Source organism: Eschrichtius robustus, chromosome 16, assembly GCF_028021215.1.
Source record: "Eschrichtius robustus isolate mEscRob2 chromosome 16, mEscRob2.pri, whole genome shotgun sequence".
Classification (NCBI taxonomy): Eukaryota; Metazoa; Chordata; class Mammalia; order Artiodactyla; family Eschrichtiidae; genus Eschrichtius; species Eschrichtius robustus.
Window position 1 is genome coordinate 31,034,037 of NC_090839.1, and position 20,534 is coordinate 31,054,570.

General features: G+C 37.7%; 1 protein-coding gene and 1 pseudogene across 3 annotated transcripts in view; one reads left to right on the plus strand and one right to left on the minus strand.

Annotated features, from left to right (window-relative positions):
* The window catches only part of ATRN (attractin), a 170,167-nt gene that overhangs the window by 49,498 nt on the left and 100,135 nt on the right, over window positions 1–20,534 (plus strand). For all 3 annotated transcript variants that reach the window (XM_068524863.1, XM_068524861.1, XM_068524862.1), the window contains exons 5-10: window positions 1,467–1,672; window positions 3,190–3,358; window positions 15,456–15,546; window positions 16,468–16,711; window positions 17,450–17,633; window positions 18,647–18,801. In XM_068524863.1, the coding sequence (XP_068380964.1) occupies window positions 1,467–1,672; window positions 3,190–3,358; window positions 15,456–15,546; window positions 16,468–16,711; window positions 17,450–17,633; window positions 18,647–18,801 (1,049 nt within the window). The remainder of the gene's footprint in view (window positions 1–1,466; window positions 1,673–3,189; window positions 3,359–15,455; window positions 15,547–16,467; window positions 16,712–17,449; window positions 17,634–18,646; window positions 18,802–20,534) is intronic.
* On the minus strand, window positions 9,814–12,663 carry LOC137778583 (heterogeneous nuclear ribonucleoprotein A1-like; annotated as a pseudogene).

Consider the following 20,534-nt stretch of genomic DNA (forward strand, 5'->3'; position numbering starts at 1 on the left):
ACAGTTGCAACCCAGGTCTTGCTGCTGTTGAGCTTCTCCTGGAAAAGAGGGGCATTATGCATTCCTGCCAATGGATAAAAACTTTGGAGGAGTTTGCTAAGTACAGTTTAACAAATATTAGTAGTTTTCATGTACTCAGTAGTTGGCCCATAGATGACAGCTTAGTTGAGGTTACAAAGGAAATGTAGACAGACAGACTCTGGGCAGCTTTTGGAATTTGTTGCAGTAGGAGAGAAGCTAACTTCTGTCTTTTCCTTTTTTTCCTAAAAAATGTTTATTTTCAGAAGTAGTTAAATTCATAAAATGCCATAAGCAGGGGGGTCTGTGATAAAGAACTTCTGTGGACCACAAAACCTAAAATATATATTATCTGGCCTTTTACACAATACGTTTGACAGCACTTGGTATAGCTGGTAACCCCCATGTGTAACCTTTATACTGGGTTCTTTTTCTTGCCCATTTTCTCAGGATCTCAGTAGTCTTTCAACCCTATTTAAAGCCATCTTTATCTTGATTGGTATGGTGATTCAGTTTTTCAGGTACCCAAGGTTTGTGACTTAGCAGCCTGGGCGGCTCATCACAAGCCTGGGTTTGAAAAGTAGGCATATGCATTTATTATATTATATTAGAACACAGATTATAAAAATACTATATATACATACTTATAAAATTTTATTATAAATGTATCGTGAACTGATGTTAGGGTGTAGGCATGAATGTTAATTAGCTTGTTTTGTAACTGATTCCTGATTTTCTGGCATGCTTTGCTACAAAATTCCTTTTTAGTTTTCTTTACACTCTTACAGTATCTTGCTAATCCTGTTATCCCCCCTTTTTAAAATCAGAATTATGTCTTTTCAAAGTGTTGTCAATATCATTGTCACGTTACTATGCAACACTTTATGGTTAAACTCATGTATTAAGTTAAACTATCCCTCCCTTTTCTTGCATCTGAGATGGGTAGATAAACTTGCTAAGGAATTTAATACACACCAATCTGAGCAATAATCTTAAGCAAATTCTGTAAACTTTTAGAGACTATCCAGAGGAATGAGGATGGTAGTGTATTGTTTGCAATTTGTTTTATCCTTTTCTTCTCCAGACTTGCTAGCATGCATTTGGCAATTTTATAATGCTCATCATTTGTGGGCTACCAAGAATTAGGATAGTCATCCTGTCCTTAAGGAGCTAAGCCTGGATATTTTGCAAGAATCTCTTCTCTTCTTGTAATCTCTTTAACTGTCTCTTCTTATGAGAATCCAACAGGTTTAATTTGATTTATTACTTGCCCTAGTTCTGCAGTGTTGAGTGACCCCATTTAGGCTAAATGGTAAGTACTGCAATTATGCTTGTGAATGAACTGGCTAGACAGTGAGATTTCTTAAGCCTTGTTTAGGAGGAAGTTCTGCTAAGTTAATCGAAGTGTTGCTTTGTGTTGATTTAATTTTCCCCCACTATTTTTATAGTTTTGACATGTGTCCGAATAATTGCTCAGACCGAGGAGAATGTAAGATCAGTAATAACAGCAACACTGTTCAATGTGAATGTTCTGAAAACTGGAAAGGTGAAGCATGTGACATCCCTCACTGTGTAAATAACTGTGGTTTTCCTCATCGAGGCATCTGCAATTCAAGTGATGTCAGAGGATGCTCCTGCTTCTCAGAGTGGCAGGGTAGGAACTTCTTTCTTTCTTTCTTTTTCTTTCAATTTACAGAATGTTTCTAGTTTAATAAGTTGTAGATTGACTTTATTCCTAATATCTGTACCATCTATGTTAATCAAATATCAGGAAGAGTTTAAGTTTTCATATCTCTTTATTCAGCTTCTTACAAATCTTTGAATTTCATAGATGTATGGTTGTGGTCTCTAGAGATGTGGAGCAGTTTAACATTCTTTGCAGTTCATTCATGAATTTAGAGAACTTGGTCTCAGCCATAAGACACAGAGAACCAAGTTGGGAGGTGGAACAAGAGTTGACAATAATGGTCTCTCCACAGAAACTTTCAATAAATTCAGGGAAAATTGGGGTTGATTATACAGTAGAATCCTAAAGCAGTCAGTTATTGGAATTATCTGCAGATACAGATTATTAAAGAAGCCTTTAGCAAATTCTTCAAGGGGTGGGTGATAACAGCTGTTACTGATTTGGTTTTTTGGGTTTTTTTAAATACGTTTACCCCTTTCTCGGAACACATTTATCTTGAATTTCCAGAAATGTGCTTGTTTAGATGCTTTAGTTTGTTCGGTTTGGCTGACATTGAGCAGTTAAATAATTGAAGTATTTGGCTACCTACCACTTTGCAAATGTTGGAGCAGAAGCCAAACCTCTCAAAAAAGGAGTTTCTTGATTTTGCAGGAAACGGATAGTTTTTAATATTCCCAGGACTAGTCTTTACATTTTAGCTCTAAAGTTTTTTTTGTTTTTTTTTTTTAAATTTATTTATTTTTGGCTGCGTTGGGTCTTCCTTGCTGTGTGTGGACTTTGTCTCGTTGAGACAAGTGGGAGCTACTCTTTGTTGTGGTGCGCAGGCTTTCTCATTGCAGTGGCTTCTCTTGTTGCAGAGCACAGGCTCTAGGTGCGCGGGCTCAGTAGTTGTGGCGCACGAGCTTAGTTGCTCCACAGCATGTGGGATCCTCCCGGACCAGGGATCGAATCCGTGTCCCCTGCATTGGCAGGCGGATTCTTAACCACTGCACCACCAGGGAAGTCCCTAAAGTTTTTCATTTGAATTAATAATTCCTTTGTCCACTCTTTCCTCTGAGAGCTGCTTAAGCAAGTATTTCATTACTAAAAAATCCTAACCTAGATATGGTCAGGTCTTCATTAGAAAGTATGTGATTTTGAATTTTATTAGAGATTACCCTTGGTCACTACCTTCGAGTAAATTGAAAGCACAAATTAAAGAGATTTCTCTGATATTTAGATGCTAAAGGAAAGACTGTAAGTATTCTTTAGATAATTTGTTGTATTTAGATGATTAAAACTTGAAATGCAGTAGTTTTCTCTTTTTTTTTTTTTTTGTCCTTGCTGAACTGCATGTGGGAATCTTAGTTCCCCTGACCAGGGATTGAACCCAGGCCCCCTGCAGTGGAAGTGCAGAGCACTGACCACTGGACTGCCAGGGAATTCCTGAATTGCAATAATTTTAAAGCTGCATTTTGTGAGGCTAATTTATTATGTTTTATTAGGTCCTGGATGTTCAGTTCCTGTACCAGCTAACCAGTCATTTTGGACACGAGAGGAATATTCTAACCTAAAGCTCCCCAGAGCCTCTCACAAAGCTGTGGTCAATGGAAATATAATGTGGGTTGTCGGAGGATATATGTTCAACCACTCAGATTACAACATGGTTCTAGCGTAAGTTGTTTTAAAAATTTTTACAAGAAGCTTACTTTTCCATTTTGAAAATATTTAAAGTAGAGATAAGCAAAAAGAAAAGAAATCATTAGTAATTGCATTCCTGAAGAAAATCTCTGTTAGTATTTTAGTAGTTGTATTCTAGACTTTTGGGGACATATTCTTAGTTTTTGAAATTGGGAGCCACAAAGAATTCATTGCTGTAATAAAGAATAATCCATCTTTTCCAGACACTGTCTCTCAGATTTTGTGTTAGGTACATATAATAGGCTCTATATAAATAGGGGATTGCTTTGCCTCTTAATTTAATTAACATTTCTATAGGTTAAACGGCTTGCATTTATAGTTTGCTAGTGGAAATTATGCCATTCTTTAATACTTTCCAGGGTTCAAGGTCTTTTGCTGGTTCCATGCTGCTCATCCTGAAGGGAGAGTATATTTTCACGGTGGAATTAGCTATGGAGTTTGACTTTGGGGAGAAATTTTTGAACACCTACTGTTGTGCTGATTTTGTGCCCTGGAAATTTTTTCTAAACATTTTCTACTAATGAAGATTGTCAAAAATCAGCATCTGTTCTTTAAGGAATTCTGGAAATATGGCAGTGATAGTATAGTTTCTGAGTCCCCCAAACATAGTCATTAAAGCACAGAGAACAACTAGGATAGCAAAATAAAAAACACATGGATAACATCTATAACAAACTTGATCAGAAGGCATCTACACAAATAGGTGGGGTTAAACCATTGACAGCTATAAGACCTGTGTGCTATCAGTATCTATGTAGGAGTAAAAAAAGGGGAGCGGTGGGCCCACCAACAGTAAACCCAAAGACCCGCTGGAAAGCTCAGCAAGCTGCTTTGAGAACAGCAGCTGGAATTGGGAAGATTTTGCATGTTCTAGTAGGGGGGATGAGCTCAAGGGATCTATAGTAGGATCTGAAGGGGCTGGAACAGTTTGTGCCGTATTAGCTCTCAAAAAAACAGCCAAAGACTCTTTGTAGGAGAAAGTCCCACACTGAAGAAAAGCTGCTGGGAATAGAATTCAAATTGAACAGGACAGGGACAGCAGAGAAAGAAAGTCCAGATAACAGTCTGAGAGGGGAACAGAGCCAGGAGATCTCAACAAGTAAGGTGCCAAATAGTTGGACACTACACTACAACAGAAGAGGAGCTAGTGAGCTGAGAAACTAGAAAAACTAGCTGAATCAAGCCCCTCCTATAAGAGTTCAGGAAAATTTTTTAAAAATTAAAAAAAATTAAAATTAAAATTTAGCAACAGAAAAAATATCAAGGTCAAATCTCATAGAAAGTTATTATAAAAAAGAAGAGAATAAGTAGAATAATACCCCTTCAAACATGAAAGCATAATAGAAAAATACGTGCACAAAACTGACAAAAATTATAACTTAGTATTCCAAAGTAAGCTAACATACAATAAGAAAATGATAAAAGACATGAAAGAACAGTATAACCAGGACTAGAAAAATTCGGAAATGAGATGATAGAAGTTAGGAAGGAATTTTAAAATAATTTCAGAATTAAAGACAAACCTAGAAGGAACACAGAGTAAATAAACACAACAGATACTCCTTTAGAAATAGAATATGAAAAAAAAAAGAAATAGAATATGAAAAAGGAAATTTTTAAAAATCATAAATAAATGAAGGTCATTTTCCCCTATTCTTTGTATGATAAGTACAGTTAAAAAAACCTGGACATCTGCCGCCGCAGGCTCGCCCCACATCCTACCCCTCCCTCCCCCCGGCCTGAGTGAGCCAGAGCCCCCGAATCAGCTGCTCCTTTAACCCCGTCCTGTCTGAGCGAAGAACAGGCGCCCTCAGGCGACCTACACGGAGAGGTGGGTCCAAATCCAAAGCTGAACCCTGGGAGCTGTGCGAACAAAGAAGAGAAAGGGAAATCTCTCCCAGCAGCCTCAGAAGCAGCGGATTAAAGCTCCACAAACAACTTGATGTACCTGCACCTGTTGAATACCTGAATAGACAACAAATCATCCCAAATTGACGAGGTGGACTTTGGGAGCAAGATATATTATTTTTTCCTCTTTTTGTGAGTGTGTATGTGTATGCTTCTGTGTGAGATTTTGTCTGTAAAAAAAACAAACAAACAAAAAACCTGGACATTATATATAAAACAAACATAAGAAAACTCTGAAGAAGGCAGTCTTATTAGGGACCTCAAGACCCAAAAAATGACATAATGGTAAGTTCCAAGGGTTTTCCTTTGGTCTCATATATCGCAGACTTGATGTTGGAAAAATCAGCAGTCTGGAAATGTTAATAGGTATAAGCTGAAAAAGCCCCAAGAAAACCCTGTTTTCTCTAGCCCGAGGACCAGGAAAGGGGCAGCTTAGCAAGACAGAAAACTTTTAGACAATAACCACTCGACCTTAGACAAACAGCACAGACAGAACTGTGGCTTCACCCCCACCCCTGCTAGCTCTATACTGATAGAGTCTAGATTTCCACTTATGCCAGGATAAAGTGAGGTGCTCCAACCACCACCCCCCATCCCACCAGGGTAGGGTTAAAGAAGGCCATATAGGGAGCTGAGACTTACTTCTCCACCAGGCATTAATGAGGTCTCCCCCATCACTGTGACATCAGTGGAGACACTGTGGGGAGCCTGGATTTCTACCCCTGCCTGGCAGCAACAGCAGTAATAAGTAGACTTTCCCTCTCTCCACTGGGGTGGTGTCAGAGGAGGCCTGCTATAATAGAAGATTTAAATAAGATCCAGAGTCTCATGTCATGATACCCAAAATGTTGAGATTTCAATTGAAAATCATTTGTCATGGTAAGAGCCAGGAAAATCTCAACTTGAATGAGAAAAGGCAATCAAGAGATGCTGACACCAAGGTGACACATATATTCGAGTTATCTGACAAAGATTTTAAAGCAGCCATTATAAAAATGCTTCAACAGTTCTCTCAACAACAGAATGGAGAGGACAGAGGAGAGGATCAGTGAACTTGAAGATAGAACAATAGAAATTCCTTAATCTGAACAACACAGAGAAAATAAAACATTTAAAAAATGAACAGAGTTTCAGAGACCTGTCGACTGTAACAAAAAATCTTAACATTTCTGTCACCAGAGGAGCCTTGGAAGAAGAGGAGGAAGAGGGTGTATATGAAAAAGTATTTGAAGAAATAATAGTTGAAAAGTGCCCAAGTTTGGCAAAAGATATGCATGTACAGAGTCAAGAGATTGGGTGAACTCCAACAATCCCAACTCCCACAAGAGTTTTACATTTCATTAATTCTTTCTTATTCCATCTCTCATTCCCCTGCTCAGCTGTCATACTGTCTTTTCATTTTTTAGATCTCCACCACATTTTCTCCTGTTTTCCTGCTCAGCTAGTGGCCTTGTTTCCCATTTCTGTTTTGAAAGATAAAGGTTATCAAAAGAGGACTTCCACAAACTCCCACCACCACATTTAGCAATTACCTACATATTGCTCATTTTTCTGTCTTGTGTTTCTTTACATCAGAACTGTCCAGTGGACAGTTTCTGTTTTGGTATGATGGAAATGCTCTGTGTTTACAATGTCATGTCACTATCCACATGTGGTTATTGAGCACTTGAAATGTGGCTAGTATGACTGAGTGGATTTTAAATTTTCAGTTCTTATTCCTCATCTTACTTGATCTTTCACAAACATTCAGTACAACCAGTCTCTCCTTCCTCTTTTAAACAGTTTCTTCACTTGGCTTCCAGGACTCCACACTTCCTTGGCATTTTTTCTAACTGCCCATTCCTTCTCAGGCTCCTTAGCTGGTGCCTCTTCAGCTAACTGACTTCTGAATGATGATGTGCCCCAGGGCTCAGTCCTTGGTCCCCTTCTGTGAGAGTGTGTATTCACTCCCTTGGTGATCTCATGTAATATCTTGGCCTTTGTGCTGGTGACTTCCAAATTTATATCTGCATCCTAGACTTAACACCTGTTCCCATATCCCCACCTCTTTATTTGACATCTCAATAGGCATCTAAAACTCCATGTGTCCCAAACTGATCTTTCCTCCAAGCCTGTTCTTGCCCCAGAAGTCCCTATCTCAGTAAACGACCACTCCATTCTTCTATTTGCGTAAGCCAAAAATTTCAGTCATCCTTGACTTCTTGTTTTTTCACACTCCATATCAGTATATGTATTAGTTATCTCTTGCTGTGTAAATTACCACAACTTAGCAGATTAAAACAACACACATTTATTACCTCATAGTGTCTGCTGGTCAGGGTTCTAGGCATGGCTTAACTGGGTTCTCAGCAATCAAGGTGTTACCTGGCCTGTGTTCTAATTTAGAGGTTCAACTGGGCAGGAATCCATTTCCAAGCTCACCTATTTCCCGGTGGTTGTAGGACTAAGGGCCCTGGCTTCTTGCTATCTGTCAACTGTAGGCCACCTCAACTCCTGGAGGCTGCCCAGAGTTCCTTATCAGTAGGGTTTCCCCAGTATGGCTGCTTACTTATCAGGCCACAAGGAGAGTCTCTGGCCTGAGTCTGTTAGCAGGATAGATGTCATGGAAATGACATCTCATTATTTTTGCCATATTCTGTTGGTTAGAAGCAAGTCATAGATCCTGCTCACACTCGAGGGGAGGATATTATATACATGGGTATGAACACCAGGAGGCAGGGATCATGAAGACCACCCTAGTGTCTGTCTGCCACAATATGTCAGCAGATCTTGTTAGCTCTTCCTTTAAAATCTATCCCTAATCTAACCACTTCTCACTACTTCTAATGCTGCCACCCTGAGAAGTAAAGGTTAAATTAAAGGTTTGAAGGTGATTGTCCCTTCCACTGTTATACTAGATATTATGAGTCATATATTCTACCATTTATGTGATTTTTGTACTTCTACCTGGCATCATCCTCCCTTGAAGTAAGAAATCTGGGAGTCATTTTTATACTTCCTCTCCTGTACCTCCTCATATCATAATCTCATGTCAAGCCCATCAACTCTGTCACCAAATACATGTCATATTCATTCTTTTCTCTCTTAAGACCAGCTTGCCAATATCTCTCTAGGATTCAGCAGTAGCTTCCTATAGAGTCTGTCTGTTTCCATTCATTCCGCTTAATCCATTTTCTAAATATCAACTGGGGTGATTTTTTAGGGTATACATTTTATCATTTACTACCTTCTTAAAACCCTTCAGTGACTTCCCATGGGACTTAATGATCCTACCTGATGTGACAGCTGCTTACCTTCCCGTACTCAACTTGCTCCCCTCCTGCCCCATCAGCCCTCTTTCCTTACCTAAAACTCCTTATGCTTGCTCTTCCCTCTGTCTAGACTGTTCCTGCCGTTGTACCTCAGGGCTGGTTTCTTCCTTTATGTATCCTGTCCGTTAACTGTCCCATAGTGAGATCCTCCCCAATCAGCTAGTTCAGACAGGTGCTCCCTGGTTTTTTTCATAGTTCTTATTTCCTTTAGAGCAGTGTTCATAATTTTTATTCTACTTGTGCCCATTGTTGTGCTTGCTCATTTTCTGCCTTTTCCACTATATGTTCTCCAAGGTTAGAGACCTTGTTTACTCACTCAATTCGGCTTAGCTCATAGAATGTGCTCAAATAAGTATTTATCAAATGAATAAGAGAGTAAATGAATTATCTATTTCTTTCACAAATATTTGTTCTTAGAAATATAGATGTCACCTACTACTTTTATTTGGTGTACCTCGTAAGCCATGTTTATTTTTTTAATTTTATTTATTTTTAAGAGGGTATTAAATAGTTTATTGATTACCCATGATAATGGGTGATAAACAAGCTTCATTCCCATCTATAACTTTATCTTGTACCATAATTCTGTTTAGATATATTGCATAGGATGTGCCAACAATCATATTAATAACCAAAAAACTCCATGACTTTGCTTGGGTGACCCTTTTAATGGTGAACTCCAGGTCACAACACAGTAACTGTCAGTTCAACTACACTAAGTTTCTGAAGACGTTGGCTTTATTCACAAGCAGATTGTGAATAAATTTCAAATGGAACCTGGCATCACCCTGAAGAAATTCTGACTTCACACTGTTGCAGTCGTTTACCAAAATGTCTTCAGAGTAGACTAACTTTACAGAGCACGTTTTTTAAAAAGGCGCATTAATTCAGCGTCATGATCAGACGATTATATTTAGCAATCAACAGCATGGGTGCAAAAAAAAATTTACATTAAAACCCTTTGTTGGAATGCTTTACACTTTCCACAGAATAGAAACTAAAATAACCTGTTATACAGTTAGTCACAAATACAGTCCTCGAGGTTTTTTTGCCCATACACAGGAGTATTGTCTAAAACATGTCTTCTTTGTAGCAGCTAGGCCCTGCCACCACTGTGCTTGGCTGAGTTCACAAATCTGTTGTAACTTGTACCTTCCCTGTCACTTCTCTGGCTCTCCTCTCCTGCGAAGCTTTGTTTCCTGGCAGTAATTAAAACCTTCTGCCACTGCCATAGCTATTGCTGCTGCTGGGACCGCCATAGCCACCTTGATTTCGTGGTTTGGCAAAGTACTGGCCTCCACCACCATAAGGGCCAGAACTTCTGCCCCCAAAGTTTCCTCCTTTCATGGGTCCAAAATTTGAAGATTGATTGTTGTAATTGCCAAAATCACTGTAGCTTCAACCACCTCCAAAATTGCTTCCATCATTACCAAATCCGTTATAGCCATCCCCACTGCCACCATATCCACCACCACCATGGCTGCCACCAAAGCCACCTCGACTGCCACCAAAGCCACCTCGACCACTGAAGTTTCCTCCACGGTTGTCATTCCCACCAAAACCACCTCCGCGACCACCACGAAAGTTTCCAGAACCACTTCGACCTCTTTGGCTGCATGAAGCGCTAGCCTTCTCTTGTTAGATAGGGCTTTCCTTACTTGACAGTTGTGGCCGTTCACTGTATAGTATTTCTGAATGACAGTCTTGTCTATGGAGTCATGGTCATCAAAGGTTACGAAAGCAAAGCCTCTCTTTTTGTCACTGCCTCAGTTCAGTCATGATTTCAGTCACTTCAGTTTTCCCATACTGTTCAAAATAATCTCTTAGATAATGTTCTTCAGTGTCTTCTTTAATGCCACTAACAAAAATCTTTTTCGTAGTTAAGTGGGCACCAGGTCTTTGAAAATCTTCTCTTGAGACGGCCCTCTTTGGTTCCACAACTCTTCCATCCACCTTGTGTGGCCTTGCATTCATGGCTGCATCCACCTCCTCCATAGTGGCATACGTGACAAACCCGAAGCCTCTGGAGCGATTGGTGTTTGGATCCCTCATTGCCACACAGTCTGTGAGCATTCCCCATTGCTCAGAATGGCTCCTCAGACTCGCATCGGTTGTTTCAAAGCTCAAACCTCCAATGAAGAGCTTCCGCAGTTGTTTGGGCTCTTTGGGAGACTCTGACTTAGACGTGACGGCAGTGGAGAGGGAAGATGTCAACGATGCTTACTCGGCGGCGTCCACATGCAGGAAGGAGTAATCTAACGAATGTATCTCCACATTTATTTTTTAGGTTTTAACATTTTCCTTCTTGTACTTGATCAAAACATGATTTTTACAGCTTTATGTATTTTGTGTAAATACTAATATAGTTTCAAATAAATTTTTACTAACTCATGAAAAGTGAATATAGTGACTCCTTTTAGAGGAAGTATTTCTGGAACTTAGATCATAAATTTTATCATCGTCTATACTCATATAAGCATATTGCAGGAATTGCCCTCACTCTGTATTTTCTCCACGACCCTGTTAACCCAAAACTTTTACGTTGCATTAAAAAGCAGTTCCCATTTTATGTCACCCAAGGGTCCTCTTGCAAAACAAATTGTCTTGGTCATCTGGTTAAGATTTCCAATTGAAATGTCACTGAATTTCCTTCCCTTGAGCAAAAAAATAGCGTTTTTTTTAAGCTAAAAAAAAAAATAATAAGAAATTGAGCAACAGGTAACCACACAGGGTAAGGAGTATCACCTAATCTGATAAACTTAAAACAGACACACAGAAACAGCAAGCCCCCACAGAAACCATATGAGTGAAATTCTGAGAGTTCTCACTAATAGCCCCAAATCTAGAGAGAAGCAAACTGAGTGGGTATCATTGTTTTCTTGCCCTTTTAACTGAATAGTATAAGAAATAATTGCTAAGGAGGATCAAGTGAAAAAGGGGGAAATGATCATCAAGTGGCTGAGTCTGCCCAAAAGTCAGGGCTTCTGTGTAATTTGGATATCCCAAAATTTGAACCCTGGGATAGGACACTTAAACAAAATCTCAGAGGCGAATAGACTCTGGATATTTTATTCTAATAGACTGCACACCCCCACCCCCACCTGAGCCCCAGCATTTCTTCAGACTTCAGAAAAGTGGGCAGAACATAAAATGCCAACTCTCACACTAAAGCTAGGATGGAAAGATAAACTTGTCTTAGATACAGTGGAAAAAGAATTAAGAAATCACCCACAGTTTGCAAATGTAATGTCTGGAGAGCAATGTCTAACCACGAGCAAGACAAAAGAAGTGACATTGTAGCAAATGCAAATATCTATGGTGAAAAAGTAAAGAGGAAAGAACACAGCGTGTAAAACTGACAACAACTGATGATAGAGGAAAAGTATTCCTTCCAACTGCTTTGTGCTATGGATCAATATAATGAGAATTTGAATTCAGAAAAACAAGCTGAAAAGCAAGAAGGTAATAACAATGAGATGAAATGGGAGATTACACATGTAAAGAAATATAAATAAGTTACATACAGCAGAAACTACAATGAAAATCGAACTGCTGACAGCTTGATAGACGTGATTCCAATGAATACAGATGAAAAAGTTAAATAATTAGAAAAAGCAAAGACATGGGAGACAGAAGGTCCAATATAATACAGATAATTGCTGTCACTGAAGAAAAGAACCTAACAAATAGAACAAGTGGATTGAAATAGTACAAGATGTTTCAGGAAAAATATAGTTGTTCAGTGACAAGACCTGATTTGATCAAATTATTGAACTTTTAGGATAAAGGACAAATTATTGGGTGGGAAGCCTCAGATAGTTCTTGACTCCTGCTGGCTGGGGTCAAGTTCAATCTCTGTAGAGCCTTTCCTGTGGTCTTTGGATGGCCAGACACTGTAATTGGAATACCAGGCCACTGTGAGGGGCAGAGGATGTGCCCTGTGGCATGATGGGCATTGTGTTACCAGCCGTCAAGGAGGAGTTTGTGAGAGAGGTGGCTGCACCTTTATGGAAGACACCTACTTCTGAATTCCTGAGGTTTGTCTTTGCTTAACTGCATGTCCGGGTCTTAGAACTAATTGTTCAATATTCCTTTATCTTGGACTCAGCTCCCAGAAGAAGGAGCGTTTATTTGGTACTTGGCATTTCTTACATTTTATTGCATCAACATTGTTCTTGTCTTGTGTTTGCTTCTCTGTACTGTGAAAAGAGTGACAACGTGTTACGTAAGTGTCTTTTGGCAGTTCATCTTAACCAGATTTGAGCACCTGCCGGCACCTTAGTGTCTCTGACCAGCTCTTGGGCTGACATGTTATTGATTGAGGAAGAGTAAAATGCATTAAGATACAGATTGAGCACCTTCCATGTCACTTGAAAGAGATATGGATTGGGTCACGTGGAGACTTGTTTCTGTGCTCCCTCTGTTTCTTTCCTTTCTTTCAAGCTTGAAGAAACAGGCCTTTGGCTTGAACATAAGGTGTATATGTGTTTTTCAGAAGCCATGCTAGTTCTTCTTAGGAAACACTTTCCAGAATGCCATAAAAGTTGCAGTAGTATGCAGTCCATTTTGTTAAAACATTTACCTGGATGGATTTAAGTTATTTCCACCGTAAGTAAAGTACAATATTGTGTCTTTAAAAAACAGTGAGAGAAATACATATATATTTACATATAATACGTATATATATTTATGTATATTTATTTATTTAGAGAGAGGGAGGGAAGAAAGGAGGGGGGGAGAATGAGAATAATTGAGACTTCTGACTTCCAAGCAGAAAAGCAAACCACACAAAAGTGGAAAAAAATCAGACTGGCCTCAGACCTCCATTGGCAGCATTCAATACCAGCAACATTCAAGGGAGCAGCGTCAGCAAAGTTGTGTGGGAAAGGAAGGATGGCCCATGAGTATTATATGCAGCCAAGATGTCATTCACCTCTAAAGCTAGCAAGCAGATATTCTTCAACATGAAAGAATTTAGGGGGAGGAGCACGTATGATCTCCACTAGGAATAACCACTTGACAGTGCAGTCTAGCCAATTAAGAATTAAAGACTCAAGAAGGAGAAGTTGTGGTAAGAGGACTGTGAGGAGACTGATTCAGCTAAAATATAGATCCAGTACTAAATAACTATGAAGTTATAGAATGGAATGTGCATGTTTTGAACCTGGACAATGTAAAAATTATAACAAAAATTGGGAGAAGAAATGGGAGGAAATGTGGGTGCTAATGTTTTCAACTTTCAAAGTAGGAAGTTAGTGGAGTCTGTCCAAAATTAAATTATGTGTAATTTTAAAACTAAAGGGAGTTTACTCTCTAACTTTTCATGTATTTTAAAAATGTAGAATATTCAAAAAAATACATAAAATAATAGCTGGTATTGATTTAAGTGTTATTCATATTTAATGAATGTCACCATTTTATGTTTTCTTCAGATCATGTATAAAATATTTAAGACAAAGGGAAAGGTTTAGAGAAAAATAATGAATGCTAATACATTCGTCATCCAGATTAGGAAATAAAACATTGCTAATATAGTTAAGACCCCACATGCCCCTCTAAAATCCCAGAGATAATCAATATCCTGATATTGTGATATCATTTGTTCACATGCTTATCTTTAGACTTTTAATATATATGAACATTTTTAGAGTTAATAAATTTTCTTATTTTAGTCTTTACAGGAACAGTATTCTGCAGTTTGCTTTTTTAGCTTAACATTGTTTCAAGATTTATGTTAATAATACGTTGCTTGAGTATATTCACTCTATAAATGTTATATAGATATCTATAATTTATTAATCCATTTTCTATTGATGGATATTTATTTGTTTCCCTTTTTTGCTATTATGTTGTGATAAAACTTTCTTACATCTTCTTGTTTACATAATGTTTTTCATAACTTAAAAATCTTGTATTCAGGGAAACTTATAGAAAATAAATAAACATTTAAAATATAACAGTAGTGTTGGTTTTCCTTTGGTTTCTTTCTTCTATTAAATTATATAAAATTAAAATTAACACTTTATTAAAATTCACCTATATTAGGATCCCCTTTGTATAAATGTATATTATCAGTCTATTCTTCTATCTGTATGTATGCATAGAAAATGTCTGGAATGATGTTTACTTAATGATATTCATTTCTAGGTGACAGAATGTGGGGTCATATTTAAGTTTCTGGCTCTTTATTTTTTTTGCATTGATTATACTTTTTATAGTGAGTATGTATAATTTTAATGAAAACAATAGAATGATGTTTTCCTCAAAAACAAAACTAATATTCTAAGATATTGAATGTGATTAATGCTGCAATGTAAGAGTATAAATGATTTTCTTTTGGGCATTTTTTATATTTTAAAGGTCTTCAAGTGTATTCATAGTATAATTGAAATGCTATAATGATATTCTAGTTTTTTTGAAAATACTACTTTCTAAAATAAATTAGATAAAGAAAAAGAAAGGCTAGGAATTTTTTTAAACTTAGTTATCATCCCTTTTTCAGTATGTGTCTTTACTTTTGCATGGTTAAATGAAAGAAAAGTTATAGTAATAAAAGTCCCTTGAGTATAATGCAAACCTGCAAGTGATTTAGTGTGTAGAAGAGGTTTTCAGGAAGCATTAGAAAGTTCCAGTAGATTTTCTTTCTTGTCCCAGAGCTGTGGAACCCAGCTCCCGTTTCCTGAGTTCTCATGTGCCCCATAGGCCCAGATGTTAGGTTTGTTTGCCCAGGTACCTCACCATATCCATTGCAGATTTAACGAGCATCTCCAAAGTGGATTAGATCACAAATAAAGACTCCAAGATGTTCTGTTTTGTCATTTGGGTGAAAGTATGATCTGTTTGTTTTGTAGGTATGACCTTGCTTCTAGGGAGTGGCTTGCGCTGAACCGTTCTGTGAACAATGTGGTTGTTAGATATGGTCATTCTTTAGCATTATACAAGGTAAAATGTCTCCACTCTGTACTAAGCTAGAAACTCAACTCTTCCACTGTTACTTTATCATATTATGTGATTGAAATAGCTATTTAGTGTTGGATTTTCTTCCTAATCTTTTTTATTGCAGTAAAGTATGTATAACATACTTAGCCATTTTTAAGTGTACAATTCAGTGATAGTAACTTCACTCATAATGTTGTGCAGCCATCATCACCATCCATCTTTGTAATTCTTTTTTAATTTGTTTGCTTTGTTTTTTTTTTTAATCTTTGTAATTCTTTTGATCTTGTAAAACTGCAACTCTATGCCCATTCAGCAATAATTCCCCATTCCCTCCTCCTGCCTGCCTCTGGCAACCACCATTCTACTTTCTGTCTCTGATTTTGACTTCAGAGTTGGTTTTTAATTGGGGGGAAACCTTCTAATGTGGGGAGTATACAATTGGCTAAGTTATAAGTGGAAATTAAAGTTGAAACTACTTTAACCTGAGAGATTTAAATGGATTCATATTCAAACTGGGATATTATGATTGTGGTACTAAATGGTTAAAAATTAACCTAGTGTAGGTTAGCTTGTACGTTCATTAGCAAGTTTAGCCAAGAATAGTGACATTACAATGTAACTGAGTAATCATTTTCATTTCCCTGTTTTTTAGTTTATTTCAACTTTATTTTTCCAAGCCATTTTATATTGTAAAAGATTTTGTGTGAGGAAGTCCAAGAAAAGTGGCAAAGTATTAGGGATATAGGTTAGATTTATTTTATTTTGTTCTTCCTACATCCTTTTCCTAATAATACACTGAAAGGTGCTTTTCACTAACACTTTTTAAGCTAAGAATAATATTGAGGTTTTGAACTGTTCCTTTTTCTGTGTTTAGATTTTATCCTTTTGATGTTTTTTAGCATTTTGTTTACATTTTTTCCCTAGGATAAAATTTACATGTATGGAGGAAAAATTGATTCAACAGGGAATGTGACCAACGAGTTGAGAGTGTTTCATATTCATAATGAATCATGGGTATTGTTGTCCCCTAAAGCAAAGGAGCAGTATGCAGTGGTTGGGCACTCAGCACACATTGTCACATTGAAAACTGGCCGAGTGGTCATGCTGATTATCTTTGGTCACTGCCCTCTCTATGGATATATTAGCAATGTGCAGGAGTATGACTTGGGTACGTATATTTTTTTCAGTGAATCGTTTTTGAATGTCAGATTTAAAATTTTACTCTTATTATTATGACTGTTTAACAAAATTCAACCTAACATTGACCCAGTACTTGATCTTGAGATACAGTTAGCATTGATGAATTGCCAGTGAAGTTTAGATTATTGATGCTGCTATGTGGTATATATGTGTTACTGTCAGTTTGGCAAGGAGCCAAAAATGGCACTAAATGCTATGAGTGTTGAAAATAAAATAAATAAATAAAAAGGGTTTGAAACAACAAATACTCAGAAGAAAAAAAAAATATTTGAAAAGCCCTTTAGAGATTGGTTTAATGGAGCATCATTTCCCCTTAGTATATAATCTTTCCTTTGGTTAAATTTTATTATATTTGTTTTTGTGGATGTGGGTGATACTTTAAGAAAGTAGGCCCGTAAAGTACGTCTGCAAATTGGTCTGTAAAGGTCATGGGGAATTAAGTGTTCAATTGAGGGGGATCTGAGTCTTTCAAATTTAATGTAATTCTTTTCCTACATATTAGAACTTCAGAACATTTAACAGGTTGAAGTTTGGCCACCTGGATTTGTTACAAGTTTTAGATGGCCTTCCTTTAAAAATAAAATGGTTAAAGAAAGTTACATATATCAAGTCTCCTGAAATCTCTTCTCTTGTCTTAAGCTAATTGGTAATTTTAAGTATTAGGAGGAGCCTGCAACGTTTGCCTTTAACTGTTTGCCCTTTCCAGGTGAGAACACATGGAGTATATTACATACCCAGGGTGCCCTTGTCCAAGGGGGCTATGGCCATAGCAGTGTCTATGACCACAGGACCAGGTCCCTGTATATTCACGGAGGCTACAAGGCTTTCAGTGCCAATAAATACCGGCTTGCAGATGATCTCTACAGATACAATGTGGACACCCAGATGTGGTGGGTGCTTTTTCTTGAGCTTTCACTTTAAGGTGGGAATTCTGGCAATTGCTGGGAAAATTGTGCTACATTTTTGTTTTCAGGACTTGCAGATAATTCTCTTCATCATTGTAAACAGAAATTGTGAAATAAGCAGAAGGTAATAAAGTAGTAGTATCTATAATTTTGTAGTAGGTTGATTAGAACCTTGGGTTTTTTTGGGTTTTTTTTTTTTGACCTTTTTTCAATTTTCATACACTCAGTACCACTGTAAAATTTTAGCTCTTCAGAATCCTAAGGAATAAATTGTTCTACATAGCTGAGTTTATGCACACTGTTGTACTTAAGTAGAATATATCCACTTTTTAACCTTTTCTTGTTGACCAAGGTGTTATCATTAGGGTCAGTTACTGGCATCATTCCATGAAATCATCAAACAGAGGTGGTCTCAGTACCTAAAAGATTAGAGCTGTCCTCACTCTACTATATATTGGTCTATATAAAGTATACTAATCTTAAAAAATATAAAGCAAATTTGAGTTATGAAATAATATAATTATAAAGCAATGGTTTCTTTTCATATTTCCTTACATATTTGAGACCATGCTCTGGATACCATTTTACATTGTCATTAAAATTGTCATTTTTAGTGACTGTGTAATACTCCATCTTGTGGGTATCCTGAGCCCATACAGTTGGAAGTTTTGGTTTCTAGCTCTTGTCTTATTAATAAAACATATGTAAGCTTCCATCCATATTTCACATGATATCTACTCAGAAACTGGAATTACAGAGTATGAACATAGAGTGTGAACATTTTTAAGGCTCTTAACATATTTTATCAAAATTCTCATACGTCTTTCAATTGTACATGTTTATTGTTGAGAAAGTTACTTATATACAGAGAAAAATCTAGAATTATTTGCACACTTGGATCTGAAGTTAAGAAAATGGTTATGTTTGTATTAGCAAATAGATGATAAATATTCTAAAGAACTAACCTTGTATTTATTATTTTTAAATAAACTCAAAAGGACTATTCTTAAGGACAGCCGATTTTTCCGTTACTTGCACACAGCTGTGATAGTGAGTGGAACCATGCTGGTGTTTGGAGGAAACACACACAATGACACATCCATGAGCCATGGAGCCAAATGCTTCTCTTCAGATTTCATGGCTTACGACATTGGTAAGTTTCCCAAAGCCATTTTAGCTTTAAGAATCTTTTTTGTCTGTAAACAATGTTTTAAAAGAAACAGAAAATATTTCTAGTTAAAAATGGTCAGGCTATTTGAAAGAGGTCCAAATGGAATTTTTTATGTTAATTTGACTGATATTGTAATCTGTTAAAAAGCATTACTTCTATATTAAATACTTTTTGAAGTCCCTCCTTTGATGAGTTGGGGTGATTGGGCTCTCCTGTGTCACAAATAAAAGCCTTACATAGTAATATGTGTTATGTAGTTGTGACCACCAGCATTGTGTTAAGTTGGTTTAAGTTTAACTTTATCTTATTCCCTTGAAACTGGTTTCACACATTCTTGATGTAATACTTTGACAGCGATTTTTTAAGAATTTGGTGTGGTAATGTACTGACCAGAAGAGGGCAATATTGGTTCATGCAAAACAAATATTAGAAATTCTTTAATATTTATCATATATCATATGATATAAATATAAATATAAATATCATCAGATGTTCTTTAACAGACATTTATGTGCCAGCCACTGAACTTATACATTGGGGATCGTAAGAGGAATAAGTTACAGTCCTTGGCCTCATGGTGGGGGAGGCAGAGAACTGAGCAGACAATATAATTGCATTCAGGGTGTTACTTGCTCTGAGAAGAACGTATGAGAGCACCTGTGAGCATCCCTTAATTCATGAGGGGTAAGGGGTACAGTCAGGGAAAGCCTTCTTGAGGAGGGCCATCCAGGCTGGGTCCTAGGAACACTGGGAAGTTGGCTGGGCCAAGTTAGGCAGGACTTCTCAGGCAAAGGAAGCCCATGTTTAGAGACACAGAGGTGGAAAGAGACTATGCCACGTACTTGGGGCCTGTGAGTAGTTAGTTTTGGCTGTATTCTAGTAGCACATCAGGGAAGAGTGGCTCTAAGTGGAACTAGAAGCAAGCAGCTGTCTGGTCAGATCTTGAGGGACCTGTTATGTCATGCTGAGGGGTTTGGGCTTTTTGAAGAATCTTACAGAAGAGGTGATAGAATTGTATTTGTGTCTTAGGAAGATCTCTTTGTGGCATTGTGATTAGTAGTTGGGAAGGGGCAAGATGGGAGTTAGGAGGCTGTTGATAAAGTCCTGAGGAGGGTTTGAGCCAAGACTGTGGAAGTGGCAATGAGGATAAAGAGAGAAATGTGTTTGAGAATTACTGGGAACCCGAGGATTGTCCCGAGTGTGTTTTGAGAGCTGTGACAGCATCCTTATCTGGTATCTGGTGTGGGCCACAGTAGATGGTGTTTTTTACCAAGGCTGGAAATAGAAGTAGAGGGACAGGGTCTGGGAGGAAGTGAGTAAATTGAATTTGGGGGCATGTTCAGCTGGAGATGACTGTGGGACAGAGCAGTACAGAGATCAGTGGGGAGCTGTAGGAGGGGGTGAACTTCTGTAGGGAGCATGTGTCATCAGGGACAAGCAAAGAGCCAGGGAATAGATACATAAAGAAGTCTTAAAGAGAATGGAGACTGCAAAAGCATGTCAGAGAACAGGAGGAAAGTGAGGCAAGACTGGGGACCTGAGAGGTAGCAGTTAACAGCGGCTACAGAGGGATTAAGTAAAATAAGGACTGGAGAGTTTTTCACATTTAGCAGCAAAGAGATCATTTATTACCCTCTAGACATGGAGGAATGATCCAGATTACAGGAGGCTGAGAAGTAATATACGGTGAGATGTACACAGTGAATGTTGACCGT